The sequence below is a fragment of the Opisthocomus hoazin genome, chromosome 2 (assembly GCF_030867145.1).
Source record: "Opisthocomus hoazin isolate bOpiHoa1 chromosome 2, bOpiHoa1.hap1, whole genome shotgun sequence".
NCBI lineage: Eukaryota > Metazoa > Chordata > Aves > Opisthocomiformes > Opisthocomidae > Opisthocomus > Opisthocomus hoazin.
Window position 1 is genome coordinate 49,887,750 of NC_134415.1, and position 16,639 is coordinate 49,904,388.

General features: G+C 39.3%; 1 protein-coding gene across 3 annotated transcripts in view; it reads left to right on the plus strand.

Annotated features, from left to right (window-relative positions):
- PUS10 (pseudouridine synthase 10) overlaps nt 1-16,639 on the plus strand; it is a 41,008-nt gene that overhangs the window by 6,575 nt on the left and 17,794 nt on the right. For all 3 annotated transcript variants that reach the window (XR_012763133.1, XM_075413556.1, XM_075413557.1), the window contains exons 5-9: nt 5,550-5,584; nt 9,230-9,341; nt 11,002-11,063; nt 13,614-13,659; nt 16,446-16,510. Coding sequence is in view for 2 of the 3 variants with exons in the window: in XM_075413556.1 (XP_075269671.1) it covers nt 5,550-5,584; nt 9,230-9,341; nt 11,002-11,063; nt 13,614-13,659; nt 16,446-16,510 (320 nt within the window). In the remaining variant the exon portion in view is untranslated. The remainder of the gene's footprint in view (nt 1-5,549; nt 5,585-9,229; nt 9,342-11,001; nt 11,064-13,613; nt 13,660-16,445; nt 16,511-16,639) is intronic.

The following is a 16,639-nucleotide window of genomic DNA, read 5'->3' on the forward strand; positions in this document are numbered from 1 at the left end:
ATCATGCAAAGATACTATTCTAAAAGGTAACATGTAAGTCTTTACGATAGATGCCTGCTGTGGTAAGATGTAGTAGAAGCTTCAGTGAACATGGCAGAAAGAAGTATAGGTCTTCTTGGGTTTTGGTATAAATCTGTCGTGAGGTCTGTCCTCATCCCACACAATTTGATTGTTAAATAATCTACTATGCGTTTAGTGTTGATTTGTACTGTTAGTTTTGGCTTCTTGGCCAAATGCCAGTGTAATAGCTGCATTGTGCTAACATGTATTCTACTTCTAAGTCTTCATGAACTTAAGATTCTCTACTTCACATCTGCAATTAAGCATAGTTGGTGTGTTTGCTTCAGCTGCTACTGTGTCTGGTGAAATAATACCAGAACAAATTGCTTTGTGCTTTCTGGCAGGATGAACTGCCCGTATTACCATTTGATTTTATGGTCATCCAAAAAACGAGATATGCCAAAAAACCACTTTCAGGCTAGGTGAGTGTATGGATATATGCATGTGTGCCAGCGATGCTCTGTAAAACTCCAAATGTAGGTCAAGCTTACTCCAATTTTATGCCTAGTGTGAGCTTAGGTGTTTAAAAAAAAGAGAAGCCTTATTATTTTTAGAGTACTATTGATCAGGTCTTTTCTGTTTCGAGGTCTACCATTGCTAGTCCTACCGAGACTATCTTTGCTCTATTCACTACAACCTCAATGAGCAAAAAACAAAGTGATGCACAGAATGTTTTGGCTAGAGTCCCAACTACAATTCCCATGTTATCAAGTTCTTAATACATTTCCATTATGTATCTTTAGCTTGACAGCTATACTTTATCTAGCTTAAAAATAACTTTTTTTTTTTTTTTTTCATAGCATAGCTATGTAATGGTGGAGGCAAGGGAAGAAAAATTTAATGCTGCTGTGCTTCCTCACCCTCCTTGTGGGTCTTTGCCAGAACGCCTCGGTAGAGGGTGTTATTGCATTGCAGTTCTAGCTCAGTGATGTTCTCGCACTAATCTGAACAAGCAGGGCAAGTATTTCTGTCTGCCTTTGAGGCAGCCTTGGCTGTAAATAGAAACAAAGAATAATAGTTGACTTCAGAGAGTTCCTTTTGCTGATCGAAATATTGATGATGCACTGAGACTGTGTGGACTGGGAAAACTGACTTGGCAAATGAAGCTGGACGAAAACCGCATTTATTACTTTATAGTAACTTTGTCTTCTAAGTGCAATAAATTATTAGTGTGATAAAAGGGGTAAGATGTGATTTTTAACCTGTCCATCTGCTTCATTCAATGTATTTTGTTCTTATGTTCAAGCAAACAAACAATACTACGGTTCTTGGTACAACCACAGGAATAGAAGTTGTGGTGTGAGTCCGGAAATGAATAGGTGGAGTGAGATGAGTGAGCAGGAAGCTCCAAAACCAGATCTGTTCTCTTTGGAAACAGTTCAGGTTCATCTGGGAGCAGGTCTGCATTAGAAAGCTATTTGTGTAGCTGTGCTCTAAATGAAGGGATGAAAATGGGTAATGGTGGAGAAAGAAGCTCTTTAAAATCACGGCGGTTTATTTACCACCTATCTGTTCACCAGTTAAAAAAATAATTGGTAAAAACAGCTACTGTTTTACAATTAGAAAAGCAGCAAGTAATATGTCAGAAAATCTCAAATATCTCAAAATGCTTTCTGTTGAAGAGGTCTTTTGTTAAGTACTGCTTTTATTTCTTTGAACTGCACTGTACAGGAACATATGTAATTTTATCATAAAAGGACACCCCAAAGAGCCACCCTCCCATTGACCTTTCTGTATGACACACAGATTTTCTCTAACTTCTTTTCAACAAAAAATCAGAAACTACCTTTTAATATTACCTTCAACTAATGTAATTATGACAGTTGTCATCCTGCCAAGTGTAAAATGTACAATGACATAAAATTGACGTTTGCATAGTATTTGCAAAGAAGCTATCACCTCTTTCGACAAGTAAGATATTTGGTTAAAATAATTCATAAATACAGGAGTCCCAAGTTTATGTCAGACAGCTATATTAGAATATCGTGACTGTTAGCTGTGTCTGTAGTCTCAGTTGTGATCCATCATCCTGGTACTTGCTACAAGGACATTGATGCAAATAGCATCTGTAGTCATTACTCCCTGTAGGACTGTGTATACCTCATCATGGAATTCCCCATCTCAAAGCTCTTTTCTAATACAGTGAAAAAACGCTGTGGCTGGGATTGCACATGGTATTTCAGCTGTTGCCACTGTGATCCCTCAGATAGTGTTAGAATAATATCCAGCAGCTTGTAATCAATATAGTGTCTGAGCTAGTGTATTTCAGAAATATATTTGCTGTTAAGCATTGCCCTGCAGGCTTGAGCTCTGAAATGAGTATTTTTCATTTTCAAACCACTTCACAAACATAAAGTGATTATGAAGTAGAGGGATCTGATCCCCTGCTTCACATACAGCTGGGAAAGAGTAGAGCAGGGGAATGAAGGCATAGGAGTAGAGAGGTTTGGCTGGCTTGGTCGTTGAATGTGATTTGGAATTTGGGATCTTTTGACTTCTGTGCTCACAGTGTCCTAATCTATTGTTTCCTCTTAATTGAAGGGGAAAAGTAATTTCTTTAATTCTCTTTCAATTTTGAAGTCAAGAGAGAGGAAATAAAATTTGACTTGTGGTCTCACTTTAGCATAGTGACTTACATGCAGAAGTTTTCTCTGTTTTGTAATTGTACCCCTGTAAAAAAGAGGAAAGGAGTGAGGCTAGTCACCTGACTGAGTACCAAACCTACATGTGCTTTAAATCAAGGCATACGAGAATTTTTAAATAGGCATTTGTTAAACACAGATTTTTTTAGACCTGGTTCTATGGTTGCCATATTCTCTAGTTCAGAGTTATGTTCAAGGAATTTCAATTGGAAACTATTTTTATTTATGATTCTATCTGGGTTATTATGCAAACAAGATTACAGCATACTTTGTGGTGTTTGGTGAAGCACTCTTACTCATCCTGTCTACATATGAAGTATAATGAATCACAGTGAATTAAACAGTATTGCATCAATCCAGCTGTATTTATTTTGTTCCGTAGCGTGCAATTTTGTGTATCGTATATCTAACAGAGTTTGTGTCCTCTCTTTGCCATCCTTCTTTCCCCTTAATATTTCTAGCACTGTTTTCAGGATTCGCTGGTTCATTTAGATGTACCAAAGGAAGGATAATAGACATGTTTTTGGTTGAGTTCCTCTATCAGAGTGTAAAAGAGATCTATGATGTAGTTCCTTCTGATGTCAATAGAAAGGTGATGTGATCCTGGCTCTGCTCCTTTAATTTTGATATATGTTTTCAAACCTCTTCATTAGAATTATTTCTGTGACAATAGACAGTAATTCTTTCAGCAGGGTTTGGGGGGAGGTTATTCTTAAAGCACCATGTATGAAGAATGAAAGGCAGGGAAGGGATTTAAAATTCTGAAGAATTTAAATCAGTGGTGTTCACTGCTTTTGAGATACCAAGTCTTTTAGACATTGCATATGTATATATGGTTGTATGAAAAGTGTATGGAGTCACCTTTCTCTGACGCTTTACTAGTAGTCTGCAGTTCACAGACTAATTTCGATTTTTTTTCATTGTAGTTGTTTCAGGCCAAACAACTTGGTGTTTGGAATGCATCTTCAGTGAGGATGATGAGCCTAATTGTCCAGACTGTGTATTGACAGTACGGGTTCTATTAGTTAAGTGGCACCCTGCCAGCCTTAATGTATTTTGTTGTTGTTAGTAGAGGAAGAGCTGAAAATGTTGTTGCTTCATTGCAGGAAGTTTTGAGGGGAGTTTTTCTCTTCCTATTAACTGCTTTTGCACTGATAGGCATTCTATTGAAATGGAAACATTGTATGGGTCTTCTGAATGCCTCTGTCCAACATCACTTTTTTCCCCACTTAAAGACCTAATAGAAAGGCCGTTTGAGGTTGAAGTTAAAATTCTGGTTCACTGTAATGCGCTTCAGTTTAGTAAGGTATGTTTTCATTGTAGTGCAGAGAATGGCGGTCACTCTTGGCCCACACAGAGACAAAATTTAAAGCATAAAGCGTGGGACAATTACTATGCTGAAGTAGTAGATCATTTTGTACAGTCCATACGTCAGTACAACAAGACGCAAGTGAAACTGCAGAGATGCACCTCTAAAATGTTAGGCTTCCCAGAGCAGAGTTTGGGAAAGATTGGCTTTTGGTAGATTTTTGGCATAAGCAATATTGTTTGGAAGTCTTCAATTTCTTGATCCTTTTTGATTTTGTTCAAGTCATTTAGTGTTGCACTGATTTGATGGCTGTTGCTCCTTTGAGCTTACTTTTGTATTTTTCTATTGTCCTTTCATTGGTAATTTTAATTCTACTTTTGACCTTTGTTGTAACCATTGTTAATTCTTATACTGCTGAGTTCCATTTGTTGGCTGGGACACCTAAGTGATGGTAGTAGAGTTTGAGGAAGCATTTACAATGCACAGATTGAGGACAATCAAGCGTTAGAGCAGGGTGTCCGGAGAGGTGGTGCAGTCTCCATTACTGGACGTTTTCAAGAACTCATTGGATAGAGCCCTGAGTAACCTTTTCCGATTTCATAGCTGATACTACTATAAGCACAAGGTTGGATAGAGACCTCATGAGGTCCCTGAATTATCCTGTGGTCACATATGTAAAGCAAATGTTACTTCTTAGAACTTCCACTCAGAGAAGTGCATCAGGAGCTGCAGAAGGTGGTGTTCCCAGAGAATATGCACAAAGCAACAGAGGGTCAATTGGGAAATGAAAAAAGGAGAATTCAAGAATGAATCTGCCCATGATTCTCAGATCAGATCTTCGAGCTGTTCCTATGTGTGCTGTGTGATAAATAATTGTTAGTGAACTCGAGCATTTATACTAAAAGCTCCCTCTGATTTTTAGTAGTATTCATTCCGTTCCTCGACTTTCTCATATTCAGCCCATGTCTTCTCCTAAACTAGGTGATGTGCTTTAAATAAGGGGCGGTCCTCAAGGAAAGGGTTACTGATTACCGTAAGACCAAGTATGTCTTTCATGTTTTTTATAATGGATGATAATTGAATTTGATTTTTTTTTTAATTTATATATCAAATTGATTTTCTTGTACCATCCATTTAGACAGTTGTGGGGTTTTTTTTTTTTTTTACATTTATCTGTGTGGTTGATAACTGCTAGTTGCACTTGACTCAGGCTGTCAGAGGCTTTGTGTAGTTATAGTGTTAACAACAAGTTTCAAAGTATGTTTAATGCAGGCTGATCTTTTTTTTAAAACCAGATAGGATTTGAGGTGAATTGCAAATTGATGCCTTACAAATAAAAACAAACACTAGTTCTGTCTTTCACTTCTAAAGCAAAAACTACATTAAAATTCTAATACTTCCTTTTTGTCCTGAGTTTTAAAGATTTTTCCTTCTGCTAGCAGTCTCTCAAATTGTTGGAGTTTTGAGCCTTAATTTCACTTGCCTTTTTTTTTTTTTTTTCCTCTGTCTGCTTCCTGGGCATGGCTGGTGACCTATAGTGTGCTGCCTGGTTGCTGGTAAAACAGGAAATGGGGTGAGTAATTTCTTTTGGCAGCCCTCATACCACTTCTATTAGAGAGTTCTGCAGATTTAGAGAGATACTCTTACTATAACGTTTTTCCAGCATAGTAGAAATGAGAAACCACTTAATGCAGTGGACCTGCCAAGACATGTATGTTAAGAGAAAATCCTAACCAAGCAATTAATGCTGTATTTTCGATGTCAAGACAGTTGCTTTCTCATAAAGGTATTTCTCCTAACAATTTCTCCTAACAGAAAGTATATACTTTCTCCTATAAAGGTAGTTCTCCTAACTCACTTCCTGTGTCCTTGCCCAAGATTTTAACTTGCTTTGTACCTTCAAAACTAAGCATAAGGAAGTTCAGAATTGTAATGGGTTGTCATTTTTTATTTTATTTTATTTTTGATTGTCCATAGCTTTTGCTGTCTGTCTGACAAGAACTCTTCTATATAGATTTCTCTATATAAATGTTATGTAGACAAGAAGATGATTTTATAGTCTTGTCCATTTGTCCAGTTTACTTGATGCTTATGAAGGATAAAATGGCAGCTGTTTTTTGTGTGGTTTTTTTTTATTAACCTGGTTTGACCTTAATTGGGGTTTCTTATCTTTTTTGCCTCATAGTGTGATTTTAGCTAGGACATGGCATTTCAACTTGGAGTGCAGATTGCCTGTCTAAGTGTATGGCTTTGAGTTAACTTAACAGTCCTGAGAGGTGCCATGGTGCTATCGGTGAGCCAGAATCTTGTTGTACATGGAAGACATAATGAAATACAGACCTCTTCAGGTTTAGCTTACATTAATAGTGACTGAAAATTGTTAGTCAGATAGTGGTGAAAAGTCAGTAGTGTAACGAGAATGATACTAGTGCAGTGGGAGCAAGTTAGTTTTGACTCTTCTTTTTTAAACCTCAGTGTTTTGAAATCAATTTAAATGCTTGATTCTTTGTCCATTCCTGGCCAAATGAGAACATATTAGAGCCATTTTGAATGGATGAATTGTCTTTGTCCGCAAGAGGAAAGAAATCCACTTGTCTCAAAGCTGGTTGAGGATACTGAACTAGTCTTTGGTGGAAGCCATCTTGGCTGGAAGTATCATTTCAAGATATTCATAGAAAGCTAAACTAAAATGCTTTGCAAGTCTTACTGGACTCGTGCAAAGAGTTTGACACTGTCCCGCATGACATCTTTGTCTCTAAATTGAAGACACATGGGTTTGACAGATGGACCAGTTGGTGGATAAGGAATTTGCTGGATGGTCGCACTCAAAGAGCTGCAGTCAACGGCTTGATGTCCAAGTGGAGACCAGTGACGAGTGGCGTTCCTCAGGGGATGGTATTGGGACCAGCACCATTTAACATCTTTGTCAGCAACATGGATAGCAGGATTGAGTGCAGCCTCAGCAGGTTTGCTGACGACACCAAGCTGTGTGGTGCAGTTAACATGCTGGAGGGAAGGGATGGCCTTCCAGAGGGATCTTGATGAGCTTGAGAGGTGGGCCTGTGTCAACCTCATGAAGTTCAATACGGACAAGTGCAAGGTCCTGCATATGGGTCAGGGCAATCCCAAGTACAAATACAGGCTGGGCAGAGAATGGATTGAGAGCAGCCCTGAGAAGGGCTTGGGGGTGTTGGTTAACAAGAAGCTCAACATGACCCAGCAATGTGCACTCGCAGCCCAGAAGGTCAGCCATATCCTGGGCCACATCAAAAGCAGCATGGCCAGCAGGTTGAGGGAGGTGATTCTGCCCCTCTACTCCGCTCTGATGAGACCCCACCTGGAGTCCTGCATCCAGCTTTGGAGCCCTCAGCACAGGAAAGACATGGACATGTTGGAGCAGGTCCAGAGTATGGCCACAAAAATGATCAGAGGGCTGGAACACCTCTCCTATCCAGTGAAGAAAGGCTGAGAGATTTGGGGCTGTCCACCCTGGAGAAGAGAAGGCTCTGGGGAGACCTTATCACACCCTTCCAGTACCTGAAGGGGACCTACAAGAAAGTTGGAGAGGGACTTTTTACAAGGGCAAGTAGTGATAGGACAAGGGCTAATGGCTTTAAACTGAAAGAGGGTAGATTTTGATTAGATATCAGGAAGAAATTCTTTACTGTCAGGGTGGTGAGGCACTGGAACAGGTTGCCTAGAGGAGCTGTGTCTCCCCTGTCCCTAGCAGTGTTCAAGCCCAGGCTGAATGGGGCTTTGGGTTACCGGGTCTAGTGGAAGGCGCCCCTGCCCATGGCAGGGGGGTTGGAACTATATGATCTTTAAGGTCCCTTCCAGGCCAACCACTCTATGATTCTCTAAAAGATGATGAATCCCTTCCTACTTTGAGACAAATTTAAAAGCAATTGTTTTTTTAAATTGCTGGAGAGAGGATGACGCCCTGTAGGGCAAATACTGCCCACATAGCCTACCACTGGTGCTGTTTGTATGGGAGGACATGCACTTTGCTCTGTAAGTTCCCAGACAAGTGGTTTGAATTCGTATTCTGGCATCCTTACAGGCATCTGCTTCTTTTAATTTCTCTCTCCGTAGGCAAAGACACAGGAGTTGAGGTCTGATCTTGTAGCTACAGAAGCAGTTGAGCCTGTCCCAGCAAGGTCAAGTTGAGCCTGTCCCAGTAAGGTCAACTGATATTGTCATCTGGGCTTTTCCTTTTAGGAATTTGTGCCCGCTGGAGTACATGCCCTCCTTTAATGAAGGACTAGATTACCCTTTTAACAACAAAAATAAGTCTAACGAGATTTATTTTTTTTTTAAACAAAGGAATTTTGTGCAACTGTCTTTCTCAGCTCTTCTCCAGGTGGACTCTGGAAAGACTTTTGCAAGTTTTTACCTGCTATGAAGCTGTGGCATGAGTTTGCCTTAGTGAATGTTCAGAAAATAAAAGAATCTGTATTTATATATTAGTGAAAAAAACCACTGGCACATAGAAACAGGGAAAAACAACATATTAGTTAGGGTGGAAGCTGGACAGGAGGCTCCTTAGCAAGTAGGACAGGTGCTGCCCTACAGGATCCAGGTACTCAGTTTACCTAAGCTGAACTAGATGTTGATTTACTATCAGAAGGATCTTGCATCCATCTGCATGTACCTTCTGTCTTTCTTGTGTTAACATAAGTGTTGATGTGACCACCCGGAGAGCTGATCATCTCACTGATCTTGATGAAAAAAACCCACTTTTTTTGGCGGATTAGGGTTTGCTTTAAATGGTATCAATGGACTGGTATTACTTACCATGCTATAGTGTCAGCATGCAAGTACTGGCAGGAATGCATGGCCAGAGGCAGGGAGGAGACAACACAGTCCTAAATTGGCTTGAGCTGACTGTAGCTCAAGCAGCTACAACTTTTAACTACTCCCTGCCAAACCCTTATGTGTTTGTTGGGAAGCAGCGTACCCTGGTCTGGCCTTAATGTTTTCCCAACACTTTGTTAATTCAGGACAAAGATTCAGTGCAGTTACAGGAGTAACTTGGAATAGCCTTTCATTCTTTCATGGCATGGTCTGTATGCTTAGTTCTTTTGTCATTTATTTTATTTGTGCATTGCTTGTTTACCTGGGACTAGTTACTTAAGTTTGTCTTGAAATATTGTATGTCATGTATCTATCTTTGACAGACTCCTGTGCAAGTTATTATTTCTTTGTGTATGTGATTCAGAAAACTGGGCCTTTCCTTGGCAAAGGATGGCATCGTTCAGCTGAAAGAAGCTTACAAGTGGATTATTCATCCCCAACTGTCGGAAGATTTGGGTGTTCCTGCTGATGGAAAGGTGTAGTATAAATAAGAAAATGCTTTTTTTTTCTGTTTTCTTTTTAATATGTGTTAGTGTTAGTATATATATTTATACACTTACATGTATGAGTGGAAAAAACAATACTTTTTTCCCCTTATTAACAGATAAACAAGTTGCACTGCTGTTATATTCACTGTAGAAGGAGGCAGTGGGGAAGTTCTTTTAACCAGAGATCTCTCAATACTAAGGGGTCCAATCTTCATTTTTGTACACATAGATTATTGCATCTTCTGAAACCATTGTAGACTTTTGCTAAATCTCTTCCTCTTGGGTTGCTATGCTCCTTCTATCAATGAGACTTTCTGAGTTTTCGCGTTTTCCAGGATCTCTGTTTTCCACAGGCTAAGGAAAATGCTCACACATTCCTTCTTTGCTCTCCTTTGCTCTCCTATTACTGCCAACAGTGTTACTGCTGTGTGAGATAAATTGTTCAGGTTGTTAGCATGTTAAATTCTGTGCATAAAATATATTTCTGAAACATATGGGAAGAGGAAAAACTGGTCCTTGTTCACTTTAATGAATGCTAGAAATAGACATGTTGGAACCTGCAATACCTGTTAGTCAGCAATAGGAATGTTTTTTCAACTTTCAGATTCTGACTAACATCTTTAAAATGTTTCTGACATGCATTGGTTGAAGATGACATTCAGATGTTGCCAATCAAATTCAGAAACACCATCATCTTGAATGTAAAATTGCTGCAAACATGGCTAAAATTCCTGCTGAGGACAAGGAAGTCTGCAGTTTTCACTTGTCATCAGCCATAGGACTGACCCCAGGACTAGACTCACTTAGTCTGTACATTGGTTTGTCAGTTTCCGTAATAATTACAGATTGTCTTTTCCCAGGGGTGCTAATTGAAAACATCCTTTTTGTCTTAATGAAGAAAGAAATGCTCAGTTACCCTGAAGATGATCCAAGAGGAAGCAAACTTCTTACATACCAATTTAGCAAAAACTGAAGCCACTGCAGACATGATTGTACCATAAAAGTTACTTGTCTAGTGCTCTTTATCTACAAGGCACTTGAATATTAGCCAATCTTTTCAATAGCCCTCTTGAGGTATTCTGGTATCTGAATAACAGAAGTAATGAGTGTTGTTTGCCCAAGGCCAAAGAGGGAATTGGGGGTAGAATTGAGATTACACTGGAGTTACTGGTCTAGCTGTCAATCCACTAGGACGTGGTGCCTTTTTTTGCCTCAAGGCCATCCAGTCATTGCAAACAAAGCCCCTGACAAAATTTTATGGTGGTGACTGCTACAGGGCTTTTATCTTTATTCCATGCTATGCACTGCTCTCCCAGAAGGTTTGTTAAGTTTAATGACCGTAATAGGCTTTGAGCATATACTGTCTCTGACTCAGTTCCTCCTGTGCAAAATGGGGCTGGTATCTATGATGTGTAGGTCACTCATGTTTTTGAAGTACTTTCAGATCATCTTTGGTTACTTCAGAAATGCAAATGCTATTATGGCACACATTTTAATGTCTTTATATAATTTGTATAAGTGGGTTACTTTCTTTTTGTCTACCTCTTTACTGTTTCCCTAATATTACAATAAGGATGCTTGAGAATATCATCCCTGTTTGTTTAACAAAGTATAACCTTTCTTTTTTCTTTCTATTTTTTTTATTTAGAGTTTGTTTGAAGTCAGCGTGGTCTTTGCTCACCCTGAAACAGATGAGGAGTGCCATTTCCTGTAAGTTTTTATATAAATAACAAAAGATCCTTATCTAAATACTGTGCAACTTTGTTGGTTTGGATTTGCTACAGATGAGAATATGCAGTGTTTATAAACTAGAATGAGGCCTGCATCTAAACTTCCTCATATTCACACAGAGTTGCAAAGCTTAAAGTTAGGCCATCTCTGTCATGTTATTTCTGTTCTTTAAAACCAAGAAACAAAATCATAGAGAATTTTGATTTGAACTGAAAGGTAAACATTCAGATAAGTTGTTCCATTTCAGCCCTTTTCAAAGCCATTACTCTCTTCAATAATTTATTTCAATGTATTTATTAAAAAATAAATTCAAACTACGTAGCTGCAGCTGGGGGAGTCTTTTGAGGTCATGCCTAGGTTTTCCTGCTCTTACAGGAGACATGGATGGGAGGGAAGGCTTTGAAGTGAGTTAATCAACTTAGCTGGTTGATTAAAACCACCAGAAGTTCCCTGGCCACTACACATCGTTTTTGGCCTGGCCCAGTAGGGTGTCTGCTATGCACAAATAAGCAAAATATTTCTGTGAATGTAGCTACCATTTAATCTGATTTCTCAAAATCTAGCAGTAGTATGTTCTGGATAATTAGGTTCACTCTTCCTGTTTGCTGGTGCTTCCTGGAAAACTGAAGTTTCACTCAGTTTCATCACTTGTGCTCCTAGTGCAAGTTAAATCTTAGCATGGAAAGAGGCTTGGCATAGAATTTCGGAATATCCTGTTGCATAGTGACTTCATCTCTTGAGTCTAGAGATTTCCTTTGTAGCCTTTATCTATTTCCCTGATTCTTTCCCTTCTGGCAAGTTGTGATCTTTGATTGAATGCCCAATCTGCCAACTTCTTGGTTTTCAACAACTGCATCCTTCATATGCCTTGGGGTGTGGGGTGAGGGAATGTGTGCTTTGTGACGTACCTGGTATTAGGAAGAATTCATTACCAGCATTTGCTGAACTTCTTTCCTGTCCAGCTTCTTCATGACTGGGCAGAAAAGGGAGAAAGTAGTAAGGTAAACTACAATTCTAAATAATGGTACCTGCAATCCTGTAAAAACTGAAAAGTTCCTGGATCCTGTACCCTTTTGCTCTTACTTACTTAATTTTACTTGATCAGTTCTTGTTTTCTGTAGTGCTCTTCCTTGCTCTGAAACCTGGCAGCTCTTATTTTCAGCTCATCCTTCCACTGATTTTCTGACCTTTCAAAAATGTTGATGCCAAGCATGTTATGGTCCCAATGTTAGCACTGCAAGAGGAATAGTTGTAGAGGTGAAAGGTATAAGGAGGTGCCACCTCACATTCCAACTACTCAGGTTTATTCCATGTGACTTGACAATCTCCCTTTATTTGCCTTCTCTTTTACCATACTTAAACAGCAATTAAGCTTTTAGATGTTTTTCTGAAGTAACAGCATATTAACTAATCTAATTACATAGTAGTTTCTCAGGTGTCAAGCCATTCTGCATTTCTGAATGGCTGGCTCTGGGTATATTCTGAGGTTTGGTTTTAATGTAAATATGCTAAATTTGGCAATTGTCACAACTTTAGTAATGACAGTCATGGTTTTTGTGGAAGCAAAGCAGGACCTTTTCTCAACCTGGACAAGTCCTCCAGATATGCTTTTGGATGGGATTTCCAATATGGCGTCTGCAGTTTCTCATCTCTCAAGCTGTTCTTACACAGTTATGTGTAGGTAGGTGTGCTAAAATGACCCTCGGTTTGACAAGGAAGATTGAATTGGCTCTTGTTACTTTATATTTGGAGATTTATGTTTAAAGGTAAGGTGATACTTGAATTCTGGAAGAGGGAATTTGTGATGCTTTGCTTGTATAGAAACAGCAATAGGTCAGACCTGCTTCCTTTTAGTCTTAAGTAGTTATAGAGGCATTGAAAAGCACCAGCAAGAAATGCGTTGTAGGCTAGAGATCATCTCTAACTGCATACATAGAAATCCACTAATAGGAACAGCAACTTCCTCTACAGTACTCAGAAAAAGTGTTTCACTGACTTGGCTTTCATTTTCATGAAACAACCAGTAGTTTCCTTTTGAAGAGGCAAAGCAGAAATGGTATCGAATATCTGGCGTTACTTTTTTTGTAGTAAATTGAATTTTCCTATCCAGAAGCAGCAATTTGAATCTCTAGTTTGTAGTATGCATTGTCTAAGAACAGCAAGTATAGATTTCAAGATGTCAGCAAATCTTTCACAGAACTTAAACATGAATCATGACCTTTATTGAGAAGGATTAGAACTTCTTGTGTGCTTTTCCATCCCATCTCAAAGCTGAGACACATTTGTGTTGGTCAGAGCAAAAGACGATTGCACAGATTTGTCCATGATTTCTCTCTAGATCAAGCAACACACACCTTCCGCCGTTTGTGGTTTAGGATAAAGTTAATATTAAAATCTGCTCTGTGCTATGCTGTGGAAGTGAGATACTGGACATGTTGGTACAAAGGCCATGTACTGCTGTGCTTAGAAGTCTGTCTGTTTATTTCTTTTTCTATAAGAGTAGCAGCTAATTTTCATTTCTGTATTTAGAGCCACAGCCTGTCCAGACTGTTTCAAACCAGCGAAGAACAAACAGGTAGGATCTCATCATTGTTGTATTTCTTTTCTGACATTCAGATTTTCACAGCAGTAGGTATAATGAAGAACTTAACCTGGGTATTCAGTCAGTGTTGAATGTCTGGTTTTCCTTCATAAAAAATCTCTCCAGTTTTCAGTTGTCTGAAAATAAAGTTGTCTCCTTTATTCAGCTAATATTTCTCTGCTTAGGAAAACTAAGCGCTTGGTACTTTTCTTTAGGTCATTCATTTCCGAAAGTGTCTAAAGGCCGTAATTTTAGGAACGTTCTCTGTAAACACCTCCCTTAAGATCTAGGAATTTGATTGTCATGCATTAAAAGTAGCATAAAAGATAATCCTCAAGCTCTCTGTGGGTGAAACAGTTCAGGTAAGTCGCATTGTGATGATGAGACTCCGCAGCTGAAAGAGAATGATCACACTGCAGTTTTCGTGTCCTCTGATCTGTATGAAAGACACAATACATGCAGGATGGTTTTATCCTGTCTACCTCTGGAGGAGGGGAGGAAACAAAATGGACCTTGCCACTTGTTGCAGACCCTGAGCACACACACAATCATTGATGGAAAAGAGGACATGTAAGAATAAAAAAACTGTTGGAGAGAAACTGATAGAAGTAGGACAGCGGGTGTGATCAGAGGGAGAACAAGTAACTGTCAGAAGCCTATGCAAGCCCTTTTATTCTTTCTGGTGAAGAGTCTACTGACATTTGGCAGAGGCAGTCTGACCCAGGAATTCTGCCTACTGTACTCCACCTGACCAATAAATGCAAGTCTTTTTTTAGGATTATATTGTTATAACTCACTGCTTGCTGCATTGCTTTCCTTTAAAAGGAGGGAAATCCCCCATAAGGAGTTAAAGCAGCAGGGCCTGACTGTTAAAACCACACAGGCAACAAGATGTAGGGGAATCTAAAGCAAAAATACTGACTCTGAAGAGCCGTCAGAGGTTCATACTTACAAAGAAGCTGTGCTTGAAGCTAGCTTCAAGGGCTGTGTTAATCAGAGAAGTAGTATGAAAACTGGGTTCTTTGTCATCTGCTGTAGATACTTATTTAAACCTGCTGCTAGTTTAAGGGTTTTCCAGCTCATCTGTTCTGAGAGAAGGGGAAGTGCTATTGTCTCTAGTTTGTGCTTAGAAAGAGCAGCTTTCCTGAAGGCATCCAGGAACTCTGTTTTAGAGCAAAGACTTGAATTGTCCCAAACAGTGACCCAGTATTTTTCAGTTTTTTTCCAATCCCTAATCCAGTTTGCAAAAAAGTCATCATTAAATTGGAAATTCAGCAGGTGGCCATCAAGACAGTCACGGGGCTGGAGCACATGCCCTAGGAGGAGAGACTGAGGAACCTAGACTTTTTCAGCCTGAAGAAGTCTTTGTGGAAGACCCAACTGAATCTCACCCTAGTACCAACAGAGAGGTTATTGAGAACATGAGGCCAGGCTGTTCATCACAGTGCATGGTGGAAAGATGAGACACAGTGGACGTAAGCTGAAATGAGAAGTTTAGAGCAGATACAAGAGAAAACGTTTTACCATGAGGACAGCAGAGCAGGCTGTGCAGAGAGGGTGTGCAGGCTCCGTCCTTGGAGGATTTCAAGACCTGACTGGATAAAACCCTGGGCAATGTGGTTTGATCTCATAGCTGACTGTCCTTTGATTAGGAGGTTCGTTTAGAGACCGTCTACTGTCCCCAGCCTTCCTAAAGCAGGATTCCACCTCACCTGTTACAGCATTTGTTCCTCCTGTACTAGAAACCTAAATTCTGTGTCTTCTGCCTCAGCCTCACTTCAGTTATCAACAACAGCACCTGGCTGTGCATGGAGGATGGTAGTTGCGGCTCCTGCCACTATTATACTATTTTTACTACTTTTACTACCAGTTCACCCTGGTATATTGATGCAGCTTGGGAGTCTGAAGTTGCTTGCCTTCCACAGTTCGGGAACTACCAAGCCCTACCATTCAGAGCCCTTACTTCTGAGTGTGAATGACCTTTTGAACGGAGATCTACTCAACAGTTGTCTTTTCAGAAGAACTAGCTGCCTGCTGTCACTGAGATAAAAGCTGGGGCTTAGGTATACTTAACTTTTGAAAATGGGGAAGGTTTCTATTAGTGGATTTAGGATTCTGTATTTAATCTGTTTTGCAAATTTGGACCTGAGCTCCCAAGCATTGCTTTTTTTGTCCTTGCTTTTGCACACTTTTGTATATTATCTGAAATGAGATAGTTTCCAGAGATATGCTTAGCCTTTCTTTCACCTAACCAAAGCGCAGGCTTAGCATTTAAATATTCTAAGGACCTGAAGTAGGTTCCTTTGGAAGTGTGGCAGTAACCTTAGACCTGCTGAAAGTCAGTGGCAATTGTTATTTTTTTCTGTGTAAAAGCAGAGTGAGGAAACATACACTACTGTTTGTATGTGTCTTCTGGAAACAAAAGGGCAAACTTAAGCTACTTGGTCAAATCTTAATTTTACAGCTAAATAACTGTTACATTCTGATCTGTCAGCTGTACTAGTTGTATTGCTTTCCTGTTGTGAGTGAAGTTGCTTGAATATATTTTCACAAAATTACCTGTTGTTCTTTGTTGCCTTATTAAAGTTAGGGTTAAGATCATGGTGAGTTCTTGCTGATATAGAGCTGCTTTTAAGTATAAGAAAATAGAAAACACAAGTGAAAAAACTGTATTGTGAGAAGCATATGGTGTATATGTTTTAGGGATTTTTTTCTTATTTAGGCATACCCTTTCTTAGCTTCCCTTACTTCTTGACTCATTTTTTTATTTCATTGTGCAGTCTATTTTCACTAGAATGGCAGTTATAAAAGCACTAGAGAAGATAAAAGAAGAGGATTTTCTCAGGTAAGTATATACTGAAACTAGTTCTTTGTATTATGCTTTTGTATAGAATTAGGATGGGGAGGAAAATATTAGATGGGTAAGTAATGGTAAGTTGTCTATAACTTTTAATTGTTTATATTCTGCTAGTTT